Source organism: Anastrepha obliqua, chromosome 2 (assembly GCF_027943255.1).
Source record: "Anastrepha obliqua isolate idAnaObli1 chromosome 2, idAnaObli1_1.0, whole genome shotgun sequence".
Taxonomy (NCBI): Eukaryota; Metazoa; Arthropoda; class Insecta; order Diptera; family Tephritidae; genus Anastrepha; species Anastrepha obliqua.
Genome location: NC_072893.1, coordinates 80,554,644 through 80,571,283, shown reverse-complemented (window position 1 = coordinate 80,571,283; position 16,640 = coordinate 80,554,644). Strand labels below are relative to the sequence as shown.

The window sequence follows — 16,640 nt, the reverse complement described above, 5'->3', positions numbered from 1 at the left end:
CGTACACGCATACATGCATTAAGATGTACAAACATATACGAACCAATACTAAATATATTTTATTTATTTAGTTTGTTTGAATTAATTTGTTTTCGTTAAATTTTTGACTATGGGTAGCATTAAAACAGATTGTTAGTTCAAATTCATGACCTCACTCACATGACACTCATATATGTACAATACATACATACACAACAAACGAACTAGTTAGTGTAGGTTAAAATGCAGAACATTCGATAAAATAAAAAACAACATTTATAGAAAAAAAAAATAAACAGCAATTTTCCATCTTTTAGTTTACATGAAGTGTTACTATGCGTCGATGTGGACAAACGGCGCAGAAAATTGAATTGTGTAAAAAATTGCATGTAAAAATAAAAGTGGTTTCTAAATGAATATTTTTTCATAATCGTATTTTACCGTTTTTTTTTTATTCTATCATCACTGCGACATCTTTCAATTCGCTAAACTAATTGAGATGAACCCTTTTTGCATTGTAATTTTTACTGCCGGCTACTCTATGGCATTGATGTATTTTTATGATCTATGGAAACCTACATTTTGGTAAAAGCAATTCTTCTTCTTAATTGGCGCGATAACCGCTTACGCGATTTTGCCCGTGTTCAACAAAGCGCGCCAGTCGTTTTTTTCTCGTGCTAACCGGCGCCAATTGGACACACCAAGTGAAGCCAAGTCCTTCTCCACCTGATCTTTCCAACGCAGAGGAGGCCTTCCTCTTCCTCTACTACCACCAGCTGGTACCGCATCGAATACTTTCAAAGCCCAGCCAACGTAGCCGCTGGATCTTTACTCGCTGCACTTTGTCTATGTCGTCGTAAAGCTCATACAGCTCATCGTTCCATCGCCTGCGATATTATTTTTATACTAATCAATCATCTTTAAATTTATGTTCTTCTAACAACTTTGGAAACGACCATTCGCCTTCATGTGTTCAAACGATTTCTGTGCATCATATTTTTAAGCTCAAAGTCTGTTCACAATAAAATTCCAGTTGACTGCAGTCAGTGCGATAGCAATGGTCAGGTTTCTTTTGGTGGTAGCATCATGCAGACCTCAAAGATCAGGATTTGCGGGTTATACAGTTGCATGAGCTTCCGCCGTCGTAACTTCTTTTAATCAGTTAGGAGAAAAACTATGTTTCCCCTTTCAAAAAATCTATTTTATCCTATATTCATTTTCATTTAAAAATAAATGAAAAAATTTCCGTTAAAACCCCTTTAGATTATCCATTCACTTGAGGGGAAGAAATAAAAAAGGGAACATTTTTAAGTTGAGACCTAAATAATTTATACTAAGCTATTGCAATTCGTCCTAATTATGTAATTATCAAATAATGAAGGCTAAATTTGCTTCAAACCCAACTTAACATAACGCACATAACGCGCACATTTAAGTTAAATTTAATATGCGCTCACTGTTTTTTTCTATCAAGTAATCTCATAGAAAATGAGAGTTATAGTTGGTTACATCCATACTACCTAGGATGAAGAGTAATATTCGCATCTGTATCAACTTTCATTGAAATATAAAAGTGTTTAATAGAGTTATATTCGCACGGTCCGATGGGCAACGACTTCCCCCCTCACTCTGAGCATTTCGATATATAAATGCCTCCATGTTCGGTCACAGAAATTCAGTTCGGCGTAGAAAAGCACAACATTTTTAAATTTTTATTTCTTTAAAAAAATTCAAAAGATTTTTTGAGTTTTGCGTGATGTCGTTATGATTTGCAATAATAATATTGAAAAAAAAAAAAATTCATTAAATAACGAATTCCACTCATCTTAATTAATATCAGCACCCAGGAAGTTTTAGGATTATTGATTACTGTTATCCAAACCCAAATTTTCTGTTGAAAAAAAGCTTGAAAATCTGTTTCTTCATCGAGTATGTTGAGTGGGAAATGGTTCAGTGCTGGTTCATTGGCGTACCGTTTTTGCATTGCAATATAAAATTATTAAACTATGAGTACTAAATAATCACTATATATCCACAGGTAAAACTAGTTATATGTTACGAGCTGAAATTAATGTGATTATCTACCTTATTTTGCTTTTTTACTAATAAAAATACAGGATTTTTAAAAAGCGGCGCTTATTTATTGTTTGGGCTAGTGAAAATGTTTGGTTCATTTCAGTTCAGTTCAGCCGTAAAAGAAGATGTTCGGTCATTATCGAGTTAACAACTTTCATTGGCTTGCGATTTTTAATAATTCAAGATAAAAAAATTATAGTTGCTTTGTTGTAAATTAACCAATTTTAATAAACAATTAAAATAATGTAAGTGCTGCTACATACATAATTAAAAAGCTACTTATTTATGTGTCAATATCCACTAACCGTCTAAATATTTATATAATTTTCATTCTGACCTATGTAATTAGTTTATGTTTTGCTTTACTCTAACACAAATACATTCGAATACATACATACATGTGCATATATTTTATATGGAAATTGTGATTTAAATGAATTTATTTCTAAACAAATTTATACACATACATACTCATATATTGCTTCTGTTAAACAATAAATAAACTAATAAAACATTTTACAGTACCATAACCAAGGTGAAATGTATGATAAATCACTAAAATATATCAACATGGGATTCACAGGGATGTTCAGCGTTGAGACAGTACTGAAAATTATTGGATTTGGTGTAAAGGTAAGTGGAAGTGCTCCTTACGTAAATACGTGCATAATGGTTGATATATTTGTGTGTGTGATGCAAAAGCAAAAAAATATTTATATATAATATAATGCAATGTTGTGCATTTAGTTTTACGTCATCTTTGCATTTGCTATACTATTAAGTTCAGCTGAAATTTACAATGCATTATTTTTGCGAAAATTTACGCTTGTAATGAAAATCGCGATATTGTAAGGCCTGTGCTACGTTAGTTTTAAGTTTAGGTGCGCAGTGCGTATACGTTACATGTACGGAGACAATACGGCAGTAGAAGAGGTAAGTTTTGCTTAACATTTTGGAATGCTTTACAATTTCCATCAATGCCAACTATGTTCCTTCTGCTTATAATCTAAAAAAATCTAAGGAGGTGCATGTGAATACAGAAAGCTTTGAATTTTTTAACGCACGCCTTTGCGAACATATTTTATGGTCCAACAATTTACTTATGTTATAATGGGTACTTTACTAAGACTTAATTCACACTTTAATATTTACCAGCAAATACTGTATAACAAACCAGTATAGTATAGTATACCAGCTCAACACTACTCTAAAAAAGTAGTAACCAGGTGTAGTTTTTAGAGAAATAGAGCAAAAAATAGTACACTATTTGATATTATATTTAAGATTCGAATTACCTATGGCAAAAACTCGAAGAAGTAACCAAAAATATTACGAAGGTACCTTTCCCATTCATTTTGTATACCAATTGCAGGCATAAATGATTTTTCTACTTGCTTAATATAATGTTCAGCATGGATGTACAGACTCTGAGGGGATCCCTATGCTAAATCTGTAGCGATCTTTAAAATAACCTTTTCTTCTGACTTTTTGAAAAGGGACCAAAATGATCCTTCCATGAGAGAGCTTTTGGGTTAAAATGTTCTACAAAAGTATTCCTCGTAAAATTTTTATGTACCAAATGCACTATAACAACAAGAGAAATATTCTCTGTGACATGTATTTTAACTTTTGTCTTCATTTAATATAAAAACACTTAGCAAAATAATGCAAATTTAATATAGTCATAGGAAGTAAACATTACCAAAGAATGCAAAACGCTTTTCGAAATTCATTTTGTGGGTCAAGGATTTTCCTCCTGAGTTGGAATTATTGCACCCACAACAATGCTGTTGCACTCTGTAATAAGCTTGAGACAAATAAACTAAAGAATATTTTTTTTTTTATTTTTTTTATTTTATTTTATAAAGGCTAACATAACAATAAAATTACTATACAAACTGAAAGTAGTGCAGCGCTAGCATCGGAGGCTTCCGACGAAGTAGATCAGTATCTTTGAGATAGTTATATAATATAGATATGTTTGTTTCGGTTGGATTTTTTAATATTTCAAGAGGGTCAATGTTGCGAAAGTAATGATGTTTAGTCGATGCAAGGTTAGAGCATGAAGACAGAATGTGATTTATACTCAGGGTGGAGTTGCAAAACGGGCATAGATTGGGTGGAATGCCTTGAAGTATATGGGCGTGTGTAAGTATTGTGTGGAATATTTTTGTGGCAAATAAAGGGAAAAAGTAAATGTTTTTTTATTTAGGCAAAGGTTATTTCTATCGAGCTTACAATTTAATATGGTTGGCGTTCTATGCTAACGTTTTGCTAGTTTAGCCTGTTTCATTGATTCCCTTTACGTAGTTAATTATACATCGAAAAGTTCATATAATTCCATTATGAAACCTACAGATATTCTATATTCCAAGCTGTGCACTTACGGAAGGCAGCCACGTATTAGGCTACGACAGCCGCCTTGAAACGTATTTGAGAATCGGTGTAGAAGTGCCAGTCTCTTACCAGTTACATATCGAAGTCGTTTCGGCAAGTAAGCCGACTGCCGCGACACTGAAGTCATTCAAAAATTTGTACCATCAACCAAATCTTATTATACTTCAGCTCATCTAAACGGCCGAGCACCTACAGCTCAAACCATTTTGATCAGAAAGAAATAAATTTCGTACTACATTTAAAGGTTGCGTACATATCGGCCATGTAAGCTGAAAACTTAATTCCTCAATTTCTACCCAAAAACTTTTAATCAAATTTAGATTTTTATAAATAAAAACAGAACTCGAAATTTCAGTATAGATTTCAAAAAACGTCTTTCGAAAGATGTCTGTGCAATTCTAGTTTTGTTATGAAGCTTGTCATAAAATTCCAGAGCCTTCGTTGCTGTAGTTTGTAACTCTACCTACCGTAGATTATGTTGCATTGCTGGAAATGGCGAATCTTCGAATGATTTATTGATGTGTACGTATGTATTTTGTTAAATCCTTTAACCTAGTTTAAGATACACACAGCAAATACACAAACTCACAGTTTTATGCCGCCTACAAATAGTGGATGGCTTTTATGATTTCTACCATGAAAAATCCCTCCTTATCATTTAATATATCATATCCACAATGGAGATCGAAATTCGAGCGTACACGCCACTAACAATGATTTATGGTTGAGTAATTATTATAAGTGGAACCAGCTTTGAAATAAGTTTTGGGTTTGTTCCAAGTTAAACTCCAATCTTTTTGGAATAGACTTCGCCATATCAAGTATAGTTTTGTCGTAGCCACTTCTTCATCTGCCCACTTAAACCCACTCATCAGATAGTCACGTACCTTCAGTTAAAACAGCCTTCCCAATAGTCGTTGAAAGAGCACATTTCTTGAGTCTACCCTTCGCTGACAACTGTTAGTGGGACGTCTATGTACTTAAAGGCTGCAATATGATAAATTGATCAGCTTGTTTAATAACACCTACATTAGCAGGAGTTTGAGAAAATTGTTCAATTGCAATACACAATGGAAGCCTACACTGTGCCTACCTACAAGTCGGCAAAGTCTGAGCTGAATTGTCAAGCGCGTCAATCAGGGGAACATCTGAGTTAACTAATAGGGGCGAATAAGTATAGAAATTTTGCTGAACACTTTGGGCTTACTCCGGCTCCGCAAAAATATTGCCATGCCAAAGAAGAAAGGAGATATTGCGATATAGCTACACATAAGTAGCCAATAGAACAAAAATCTAGCCAAACATCTAAATCCTTTTTTTTTTATAGGACATATATAATATATATTTTTTTGTTTGAAACAAAAACATCAAATGAATTTTTTGTTTTAAATAAATATAAAAACAACACAATTATCAGATTGAGAATACCAATTATTGGTTTTGATAGTTTCTGGCGATCTTCACATAGCTGTCAAATCAGACTATTTTTGTTAGATATCATTAAATAATGGCGTTGTGTCAACAATGCGGAAACAATTCTATTAATTTAATGTGAAAAAAGTGTAGTTCGTATAGAAAAGGAAAATGCTTCATCATTTTTCTTTAAACCTACTTCATGTTGACTGAAGTGGAAAGTCTCAAATGCTTTAACCCAGATGTCTTTAGTGAGCTTTATCTTATGATGCACATGTCGGGCCACTCCTCAAGAAAAGTTCGTTCCCAACGCATTCGATGAACCCAGTTTTCGATCAATTCTTTCTTATAATAACAGTAATAATATTCAATAAGTGCTACAATTTTGAATGGTTTGTGGACCTAGACTAATGACTTGACAGCTTCGAAAATCGTAATACTATAACGGCATCACATCATCAAAATTTACAAAACGAATTTGAGGAATCAATCGCAAACTTACGTAATAAATTTGAATGAATTGTAAATGTTGTTGACCTGTGTAAGGATATTTGGAGTTAATTTCACTACCTTTTCTGTAAAAAATATCTAAAAACCAAATTAAAAAGCACCATTATTGAAAAACTTGTTGCATGCACAGAGCTTATTATAAGGAAAAACACCAAAATATCGATAAATAATATACAAACTTGCTTTACAACTTCTTTCATTCAAATATATAAAGAATACAATAACAATAGTTTATAACTTTATTTACTATCACAAGCCAGCAAAATATAATTTTACTCACAATTGCATACACTTAAATATATTTTGAAATAAAGCCAGTAAAAGATTTGCATTTATTCTTTAAATTTTCAAACTAAAGTTTTATAATAATTCCACAGAAAAGTTTAAATTGAATAGTAATCATTAATAATCATTAATAATTGGTGAATTCCTTTTATAGATGAAAAACATATGCGATGCCTGCGTCCCATAGTTATAAATGCTTTCAGTTACCAAGTTTTCAGTTCTGAGTTAAAATTTCGAATGCATTTTCCACCAACACACCTTTGTTCATGTACATGAATCGTTCGTGATACTTTCCAATGAGTAAAATATAATAAAAACAGTTAAAAAAATTATAAAATTAAATATTAAAAAAATATAAAAGTAAACATTTTTAGACTTTCCTATTTTCATTTATAATAGATTTATATTGGAAACTATCTGAATGAACTATAGACGTGTCTGGATATAGTGAACACCTCGATACAGTAAACACTGAAATTTGTACAAGGAATATTCTAAAAATTGAATAATCGAAAACTTGTAAATTGTGAACAAAATTTTAAAATCAAAAAATCACAAAATAATCAGAAACGAAAGCGAGAATTTCTGTAAGTTGAACTCTCGCTGTTGATTCTTAAAAAAGCTTCTGTTATTGAGTCATGAGGCCTTCGAGGCTAAAACTGTCCTGTTTTACGTGCATGTGAGGAAATTTTTATCGTTAAAGAAAAAATTTAAAATTATTGAAGAAATCTGAAAGGTGCTTGTGTTTCATCTTTGGCAAACATATATGGAGTAGTTAAATTAAAAATTTTAGAAAAACCCAAAAGAAACGATTTTACTATCTAAGGCGTGTGTTTATTCTAATGGAATTTTGATTTAAATACACACATGTGCATTTGGGCAAATAAATAAAAGAAGTTTTTGAGCAAAACATGTTACTCGTGATATAGTGAAAAAACCTGGATACTGTGAATAGGCTTTGTGATAATGAGTTCGCTTTATCTAGACACGACCTTACATACACAAGCAATTGGAAAATGGATATTAATTTTTGTTTACCTATTTATACCCGTTACCAAACAGTGATTCACTTATACGCACATACAAATTTTTCTTTTCCCTCTCCCCGTTCAAACACAAAAAAAAATACACTAATTTTTTCTGTAGTATTATAAAGCACCGGAAATTTATACTGCTACATTGAAAAACATGAATCTGGTATTGGTCTCATTCTTCTCTTTGGAAACAATATTAAAAGTAATCGCCTTTGGATTTACGGTAGGTACTAAATGAGTAAGAGAAATGTGATTCTTGAATGAGAAACGATTGTGGAAAGAGAAAAACGAATAAGTAAAACAGAATAAAAAACCAATTTAAAATAGGTAAAATTAATTTAAATAATTAAAATACCTGTAAAATTAAATAAATTAAATTAGAATGAAACAAAACGCAATAAAATTAAATTAAATTTAGTAATTGGATAAAATAATTTAATAAAATTAAAACAAAATTATAATAAAATGAAAACTAAACAAAATAAAATAAAAACGTAAAACAAAAAAGAAAATACTATGGAAAAAATTTAATTGAAATTTTAATTTAAAAAAATGGGAAATAAAGCAAACTAAAAGATATTAATACAACATTAAAATTAAATTTAGTAGTTGAATAGTCTAATTTAATATAATATAATCTAATTTAACAAAATTAAAACAAAATTTAATTAAAATTAAAATTGAAATTTATTTATTTAGAATAAAATAAAATATATATTAGTTAAATAAAAAAAATATTTAAAAAGTTTAGAATAAAATAAAATATAGTGAAATAAAATAAACATTTTTAAAAAGTTTAAATAAAGCTGAAATAAAAAAAAAACACTAAATGATAAAAGTGAAAAAATAAACAGTAAAATAAAATTAAATTGAAAAGTTGTATTAAACTAAAAAACATAAAATAAAATGAAAAAAAAACAAATTACAAAAAACGAAATCACATGAAATAATAATAAACAAAAAATGTATTCAAATAAAAACCAATTTAAAATAAATTCAGTATGAAAAACAATTGAGTATCAAAATATACTAAAATATCGAGGAAAGTTTAAATAAAAATACAAAAAAAATAAATTTTATTAAAATTTAATTCATACCTAAATTTACGATAGAATTTTTTTTTAAGCAAAATGTATATTCAAAATCATTTTAAAGCTAAAAGTTAAGTAAAATTTTAAGTAAAAGTAAAACTAATTTCTTAGATCAAACATTAGCCAAAGATACAATTGAATAAAATAAAATAAACTATAATAATACAAAAAAATAAAATTAAAATAAAATAAAATATAAATGAATTTAATTTAAAATATGAAATAATTTAATAAAATAATTAAATAAAATGAAAAGAAAAAATATTTTATATTTATTAAAACTAAAATTAAATTAAATAAAAAAAATGGAGGAATTTAAATACAATGAGATAAGGTAAAGTAGAATTTAATTAAATAAAAGCATTTAATTAAAATAGGGCAAAATGAAAAAGAAATGATATAAAGAAAAACTGCATTAAAAATAAAATAAACTGAGCTAATATAAAACCAAAATAACTTAAAAATTAAATTTCATAAAATTAAAAATAAAATAAAATTGGCAATAAAAATTATGTTCAAGTAAAATGTATATGCAAAATCAAATTAAAACTGGAAGTAAACTTAAATTGAAAATAACGAGATAAGTGTTCATAAGTGTTATGTCTTAACGAGATAAGTGTTCAGAATTCTGTCCAAGTTATCTGGATACCGGGCCACAGTGGACTCGAAGGTAACTGCAAAGCTGATGAGCTCGCAAGAGCTGGAGCTGCGCAATCGAATGTTAGTAACTTACCCACAATCCACATTCCGCTCTCAACATGTAAATTCCTCATTGATCGAGAATTTCACAGCATTGCTGATCGGAGGTGGCGAGTGGAAACTACATACTTGCGTTACGACCAGACAAATCTGGCCATCCTACAATCTGAAACAAACAAAAACCCTTATAAGTCTTTCGAAACACGAACTAAGGCATATAATATCTCTTATCACCGGTCATTGCCTTTTGGGCACTCACGCACGTCGGCTCGGGGTTCCTCAAAACGACCTGTGCAGATACTGCGAGGACGAAGATGAGGAAGTATCGAGCAGACATTTTCTGTGCAGTTGTCCCGGTCTAGCCAGAAGTCGACTCGCTCTTCTAGGCTCTCCAACAATTGACAATCTTTCAGTACTCTCGAACCTGAAAATCGAATCTCTCATCAAATTCTCGAAACGAATTAATATCTTTGACCAAAATCTACAATAAAAATATCGGTTAGGTGGGGAAATCATATAAAATAATGAGCTCTAGGGCAACACAACGGACCCAACTTGCGGTCTATGTGGCACTCCGATGCGGGGTCACCCTTAAACCAACCAACCAACCTAAATTGAAAATAAAATTAAATTTTACCACAAATATTAAAATTAAATCCACAAACAAATTTAAACAAAATAAAGTAAAATAAAATTAAAAAAATAAAATTAAATGAACAAAAAAATAAAGACTTAAATTAAACACAAAATAAAATAAAAGTTTTGTTAAAATTAAATAACATCAAAAAACTGAGGCAAAATTAAATGCATTGAAATAGGATAAAGTGGTATTGAATTAAGTAAAAGAATTTAATTAAAATAGGACGAAAATTGAAAAAATGATATAAAAAAAAATATTAAAATAAAATGAGATAACATTACACCAAAATAAATGAAATATAAATAAACAAATAAATAAAATAAATTAAGTATGAAAATTAAATTAAAAACAAAATTTAAGTAAAATAAATTAAAATACAATTTAAAAAATAAAATAAAATGAATAAACCAAAAATAAAAAGTTAAATTGAACACAAAAAAATTACTAAAAAAAGTTTTGTTAAAATTAAAATAAAATAAAATAAAAAAAACTGAGGCAAAGTTATAGCATTGAAATACAATAAGATACAGTGGAATTGAATGAAATAAATGAAATAGTGAGCAAATACATTAAAATTAAAATAAAATAAGGTGAAAAAAGAATCAAAAATAAAATAAATATACGATAAAAAGTTTTATTAAAATGAAAATCAAACTAAATAAAATTTAAATCAAATTAAAATAAATTGATTAAAACAAATATAAAAAGTACCACAAATTAAAGTAAGCCAAAATTAAATAAATTGAAATAAAATTAATTAAAACGAAATAAAGTAAAATCATAAATGAAGTGAAAAAAATTGTTTGTACCTATAAATAAAATTTAAATTAATATTTAGGTTCGGATCGAAGGTGGCAAGTGGAAACTACTTGCGTTACGACCAGACAAATCTGGCCATCCTATAATCTGAAACAGACAAAAACCCTTGTAAGTCTTTCGAAACACGAACTAAGGCATATAATATCTCCTATCACCGGCCACTGCCTTTTGGGCACTCACGCACGTCGGCTCGGGGTTCCTCAAAACGACCTGTGCAGATACTGCGAGGACGAAGATGAGAAAGTACCGAGCAGACATTTGCTGTGCAGTTGTCCCGGTCTAGCCAGAAGTCGACTCGCTCTTCTAGGCTCTCCAACAATTGACAATCTTTCAGTACTCTCGAACTTCGAAAATCGAATCTCTCATCAAATTCTCGAAACGAATTAATATCTTTGACCAAAATCTACAATAAAAATCTCGGTTAGGTGGGGAAATCATATAACATAATGAGCTCTAGGGCAACACAACGGACCCAACTTGCGGTCTATGTGGCACTCCGATGCGGGGTCACCCTTAAACCAACCAACCAATATTTAGGTTTATATTTAAATAACCTAAAATCAAAATTTAAAATAAAAGTAAAACTTAAATTACATCAAACCAAATCTAAAAAAAATATTCTAATTAAATTTTTTTTAATTAAATAAACAATCAATTTTAATGAATTGTAAGCGAAGCAGCGACTCTTGCGACATGCATTGTAAATTTCAGACACACAGGATTGTCGTGCGGTTACGTGAATATTAAGCATATATGCACACACATACCATACATATACATGTGTATATGATTGGACTTCTGTTATTTAGCTTAAAAATTAATCTCATTCTCCAAATTATCTCCTCCTCACTTTTCACAGAATTTTTTCAAGGATCCATGGAACATTTTTGATCTGATTACTGTTGTGGGCAGTATCGTAGATGCGCTATGGATGGAATTCGGGGTAATTATTGCACATATACAATGATATACAATATATACCTATATATACGCTTAGCACCGTTTGTTCTTTTAAGTTGGTTTATTTAAAGCTGTTGCTCAACCAAAAACAGAAAAACAAAAAAAATGAGTTACTCTTTCCGAAAAGGCTGCTATGTTAGCTTTGAATATTATCTTAAAGCAAGTTATGCATATTGATGAAAGAAAATAGATTAACGTATATATATTGCATAATTATTTATTTAAAAATATATATACATGTATGTGAAAGATATTTAAATAAGTGTAACAAGGGAATGATTGCGTTTTGTTGTTAGGGTGTATTCATTGTGTTTGACTTTAAAAGCCAGCTAAATAATATAATTTATACAATTATTTTCACGCATATATATTTACAATAATTAAAAATTATTTACTTACTTTTCATTGTAACACACATATCCGCAAATTCTATTATAATTAATACTTAAATGAATATTTAACTGATATATCTCGGCCAATAAACATACGTACTTTGATTTTAATTAGATAATATTTAAGTACAAAGTTTTAATGGAGTTCTGATTTCTGTATTCTGCGCTGCTTGTTAAGTTTTTGAAAATAGTCAAATATAATCATTTATAAGAAAATTTGCTTGTTGATTTATAGTATTTAAGTTCAATTCCAGTTTCGTCTTCAAATTACCTATGTGCTTAAGCAGAACGCAGCACGCAGGTGGTAGAATTTTTAATGTGATACCTGTACCAGGCAAAAAAGAAAGAAAAAAAAACAACAAACGCAGAAAAGAAAATATTTTTAGCACAAAGTTAAATATTTCCTTTAGTACTTAAGTGAAAGTACATTAAATGGCAAAGAAATACGTATATGTATGGAATATCATAGATCTCAATCAAGGGCTACGTGTATATACTTTGCCCTACGTGCATTCATACAGACATATTTCATATTAAATACCCATCAACAACATATTTATCTAAGTCATATGTCATAATATAATTAAATAAGTATTTGAGTAAATTATTATAAATATGCCTATATCTATATATATATTTATCATATACTACAATGAATCATCGCGAAAAAAATAATAATCATATATCTTTTAATTTTCCTTTTTTTCATATTTTATTTGTGTACCAACACACAAAACTAAAACCAAATACGAAATGGGGTCTCATGAACAAACAAAAAAACAAATAAAAAATATGCAAAAACAAAACAATTGTGATTCCCACAAAATATCACATGAAAATACTCCCCACATAAAAAATAACATTCAAAAACCCACTCCAACAAAACAAAAAACCAAAAACAAACAATATACAACTACTTCTATACTTCCACGAATATGCAACAACAATTTTGCACATACATGCGCAACATTTCAATACAATTTCTCTACAAACATTTCGCAAAAAATCTTAAATAAATAATTTTTCTAACTATAAATACCACTTTTTTAATTTTTTTGCTGCGAAAATTGTCCTTTTCTCTGTGTAAACAAATATGTATTATTCCATATGAACGAAAAAAATATTCATCACTAAAAAAAATGTATCTATTTTTAAAACTTCCTGTATTGTCAAATCTAAATTTTCTTGCTGTCGTTTCAAAAATCTCTATCATCAACCGAAACATAAAAATCAAACAAACTACTTATTCGTTGAAAATTACCAACATTCGCAATCACAACAACATTTAAAAATCAATTGCAAATATGTAAACCAAAAAAAAAAAAAAAAAACAATCTGAACAATTCTCCTCTACCAAAACTCATCTACTACAACTACAACTACTACAATTACAACACCAGCACGATGTAAGTACAAAACACTTCTTACACCGATACAATAATCATAAAGTTGTTTTTTTGTATTGTAAAATTTTATGTGTGTTTTTGTTGTTTGACATTTATTGGAAATCGTTTATTTTTCAAATACTTTATTGTGTTTAAACATCTGATTGTTGCGTTTGCGCCCTTAACCAACGCTAATTGTATTGGTTGGCATTTTTCAAAATATGTGTGCTTGTGTATCTTTAGTTTAGAAATAATGCGCTTCAGTGGTGCAGTTAGCAGGCTTAGTAGCTAACCTGAAGTGCTGTTGTTGATAGAAATAAACCCACAGCTTGAACTAATATGATATTTGCTGCATTTAGAAAGTAGTTGATAATAAGTATTAGTAGGTACATAGTTGGAAATTTTACGCTTTGCCCACTTTAGGCGAACTCTCCTCGTGCTTTTCTCAAATGCTGAAATAATTCTACCTGCGGAAATCATAAACTGACATTTTTCGGAATCCCCAAATTTATAAATATAGCTAAGTATCTTCAATAACTGCTTTTACATGCGTATGTAAGTCTCCAAGGCGTCATTCACATTCACTCAAGTTAAAACCTCCATTGAAAGTAAAAAAAAAACGCTACTTTGAATAGTCTGTTAATACAGATTTTAGACAAAAAATATCAAATTCCTCTTCATCAAGTGTCAATATGAAGCCGAATAAAGGGCAGTTTCACGGCAGACTCTTTTTATATACACTGCGTTCAATAACTATAGAGCTAAGACTTACTGACAATTTATTTGTTTCTCATTTAGCTTTTTTACTTTTACATAAGTATAGTTCATTCTTCTAATTACAAAAATCATGCAAATCGAAGATTTAAGCTTCACAAAAATTGAAAACAATCTTTATCAAAATTTCATACTTTTTAAGCAGAATTTTAAGAAAATTTTTAAGAATTCTGTATTAAGAAATGCAAGTTTCAAGTAGCTCAAAAACCGCTCTCATTTTTAACAATTTTTTTGCTGATGGCCTTAGATATTTTCTTCTGTAGAAAAAAGTTGAGTATTCACTATTTGGAGAAAATTGGTTATATGAGAAAAAAAAATGGTATTATACTATGATTCAATGAACTATAAACGTTTCAAATTTGTCTACAAATACTACTCTCAATTTGATGGTTTATGAAAGTGTGCAATTCTGACGAACTTAAAGATTTTTTTTAATTTGCATAAAACTTTAAACATGAAGTTATGGGTTTTTGTATATTAGAAAAATAATATACTTTTATAAAAATTATAGAATCCTAATATATCGCAAATTATTAAATTTAAATAAATTATAATATATAAATAAGAAACAAATAAATTATTATATCAAAAATTGCCAATAAGTATAAGTGCTATTGTAATTTAATGCAGTTTTTATCCTTTAAATCGCGACTACAAAGGCAACTACTTTTTTCTGGCTGAACCGCCATTTTGTTTCTAACTCAAACCAAACGCATATCTCGAATATGAATTCATTATGTTTTCACTGCCATGCACCTGCAGTAAAGGTCCACAATTTTTAAATGCTAAATAATATTCTCCAAATGTTCTCCGAATGCAGTCTTACAGATAGGATTTCTTCAAGAGTCTGATGAAATCCAGGCGCATTTGCCCTATTTAGCACCAAATCTTCAGTTTTCTCTCGTTTGTTCACCTAAACTATATTTTTATGATGTCTCTACCAAAAATAGTCGAAAAGCGTTATATCGGCTAATCGTGGTAAAATTGCTGCAGCGTATCGAGTAATTTTTATTCTTAGTCTTTTCGGGAATTTCATTTCCTAGTAAATGCTATATCGCTATTTTAAGGCCAGTTGGAACGAATTCAATGAATAATTGAAATATAGCGGCAATTTCCAAAATTGGGATGTAGGATTTCTTCGGCTATATATTATATTACAAAAGCAATTGTATTAGGGTCTAAATCTGAACTGTCTAACGCAGTTATAATGCAGCAAGCTATTGAATGCCCATCCCTATGTCTTTATGACGTAAGGTTATACTCTCCTATATCTTTCTGTCCATTATTTGCCAACCCTATCGTTAGGTTCCGTAGTCGTACATGCTCTAACGGCTCAAATACTACAGTATCTGTCCAACAAACTACGAACGATAAGAAAATAGTCAAAGTTCAACTTTGTCTAGCAATAAAAACGATGATATTGGGTAGGTGTCCAAAAAGTACTGCAGTACTAAGTGTTGTCTATCTCATTGCAATAAATTTGTTGTATTTATGCTTTTTCTTTTTTGTTTATTTTTTTCGCTTCATTTATTATATATTTTTCGTCTCTTTTTTACACTTCCATTTAGCCTTAGCCATTCTGACTACTACTATTTCTTTTTAAATTTACCACAATCTGACTTTTAAGGTAGGCCAATAATTTTCTACCCCCTTTTACTCTGACCAGTGCCGCAATCAGTACACCAAAAAATGTAACTCATTGAAGCGATCAATCACTATTCTGGCTAAGCTTATCTTATAACAACTCTAGCATATTATACATATTAGACCCAGAAATTATCGCTTTCTCTTTGATGTGCTCTAAGATATAAGGCTGGTAGAGTACCCATTACCTCGCCTGTAATTCTTTTCTCACCTCGCGCTGCTTTCACCGCTTATTTAGTTTTCATTTCTAACTGCAAATATTTTTGTCTGAAGTATGGCCGCCGTAGCCGAATGGGTTGGTGCGTGACTACCATTCGGAATTCATAGAGAGAATGCTAGTTCGAGTCTCGGTGAAACACCAAAATTAAGAAAAACATTTTTCTAATAGCGGTCGCCCCTCGGCAGGCAATGGCAAACCTCCGAGTGTATTTCTGCCATGAAAAAGCTCCTCATAAAAATATCTGCCGTTCGGAGTCGGCTTGAAACTGTAGGTCCCTCCATTTGTGGAACAACATCAAGATGCACACCACAAATAGGAGGAG

General features: G+C 30.0%; 1 protein-coding gene across 3 annotated transcripts in view; it reads left to right on the top strand.

The window, feature by feature from the left end:
* Positions 1-16,640, top strand: part of LOC129237120 (voltage-dependent calcium channel type A subunit alpha-1) — a 241,212-nt gene that overhangs the window by 120,309 nt on the left and 104,263 nt on the right. For all 3 annotated transcript variants that reach the window (XM_054871587.1, XM_054871590.1, XM_054871589.1), the window contains 2 exons: positions 2,578-2,688; positions 11,803-11,886. In XM_054871587.1, the coding sequence (XP_054727562.1) occupies positions 2,578-2,688; positions 11,803-11,886 (195 nt within the window). The remainder of the gene's footprint in view (positions 1-2,577; positions 2,689-11,802; positions 11,887-16,640) is intronic.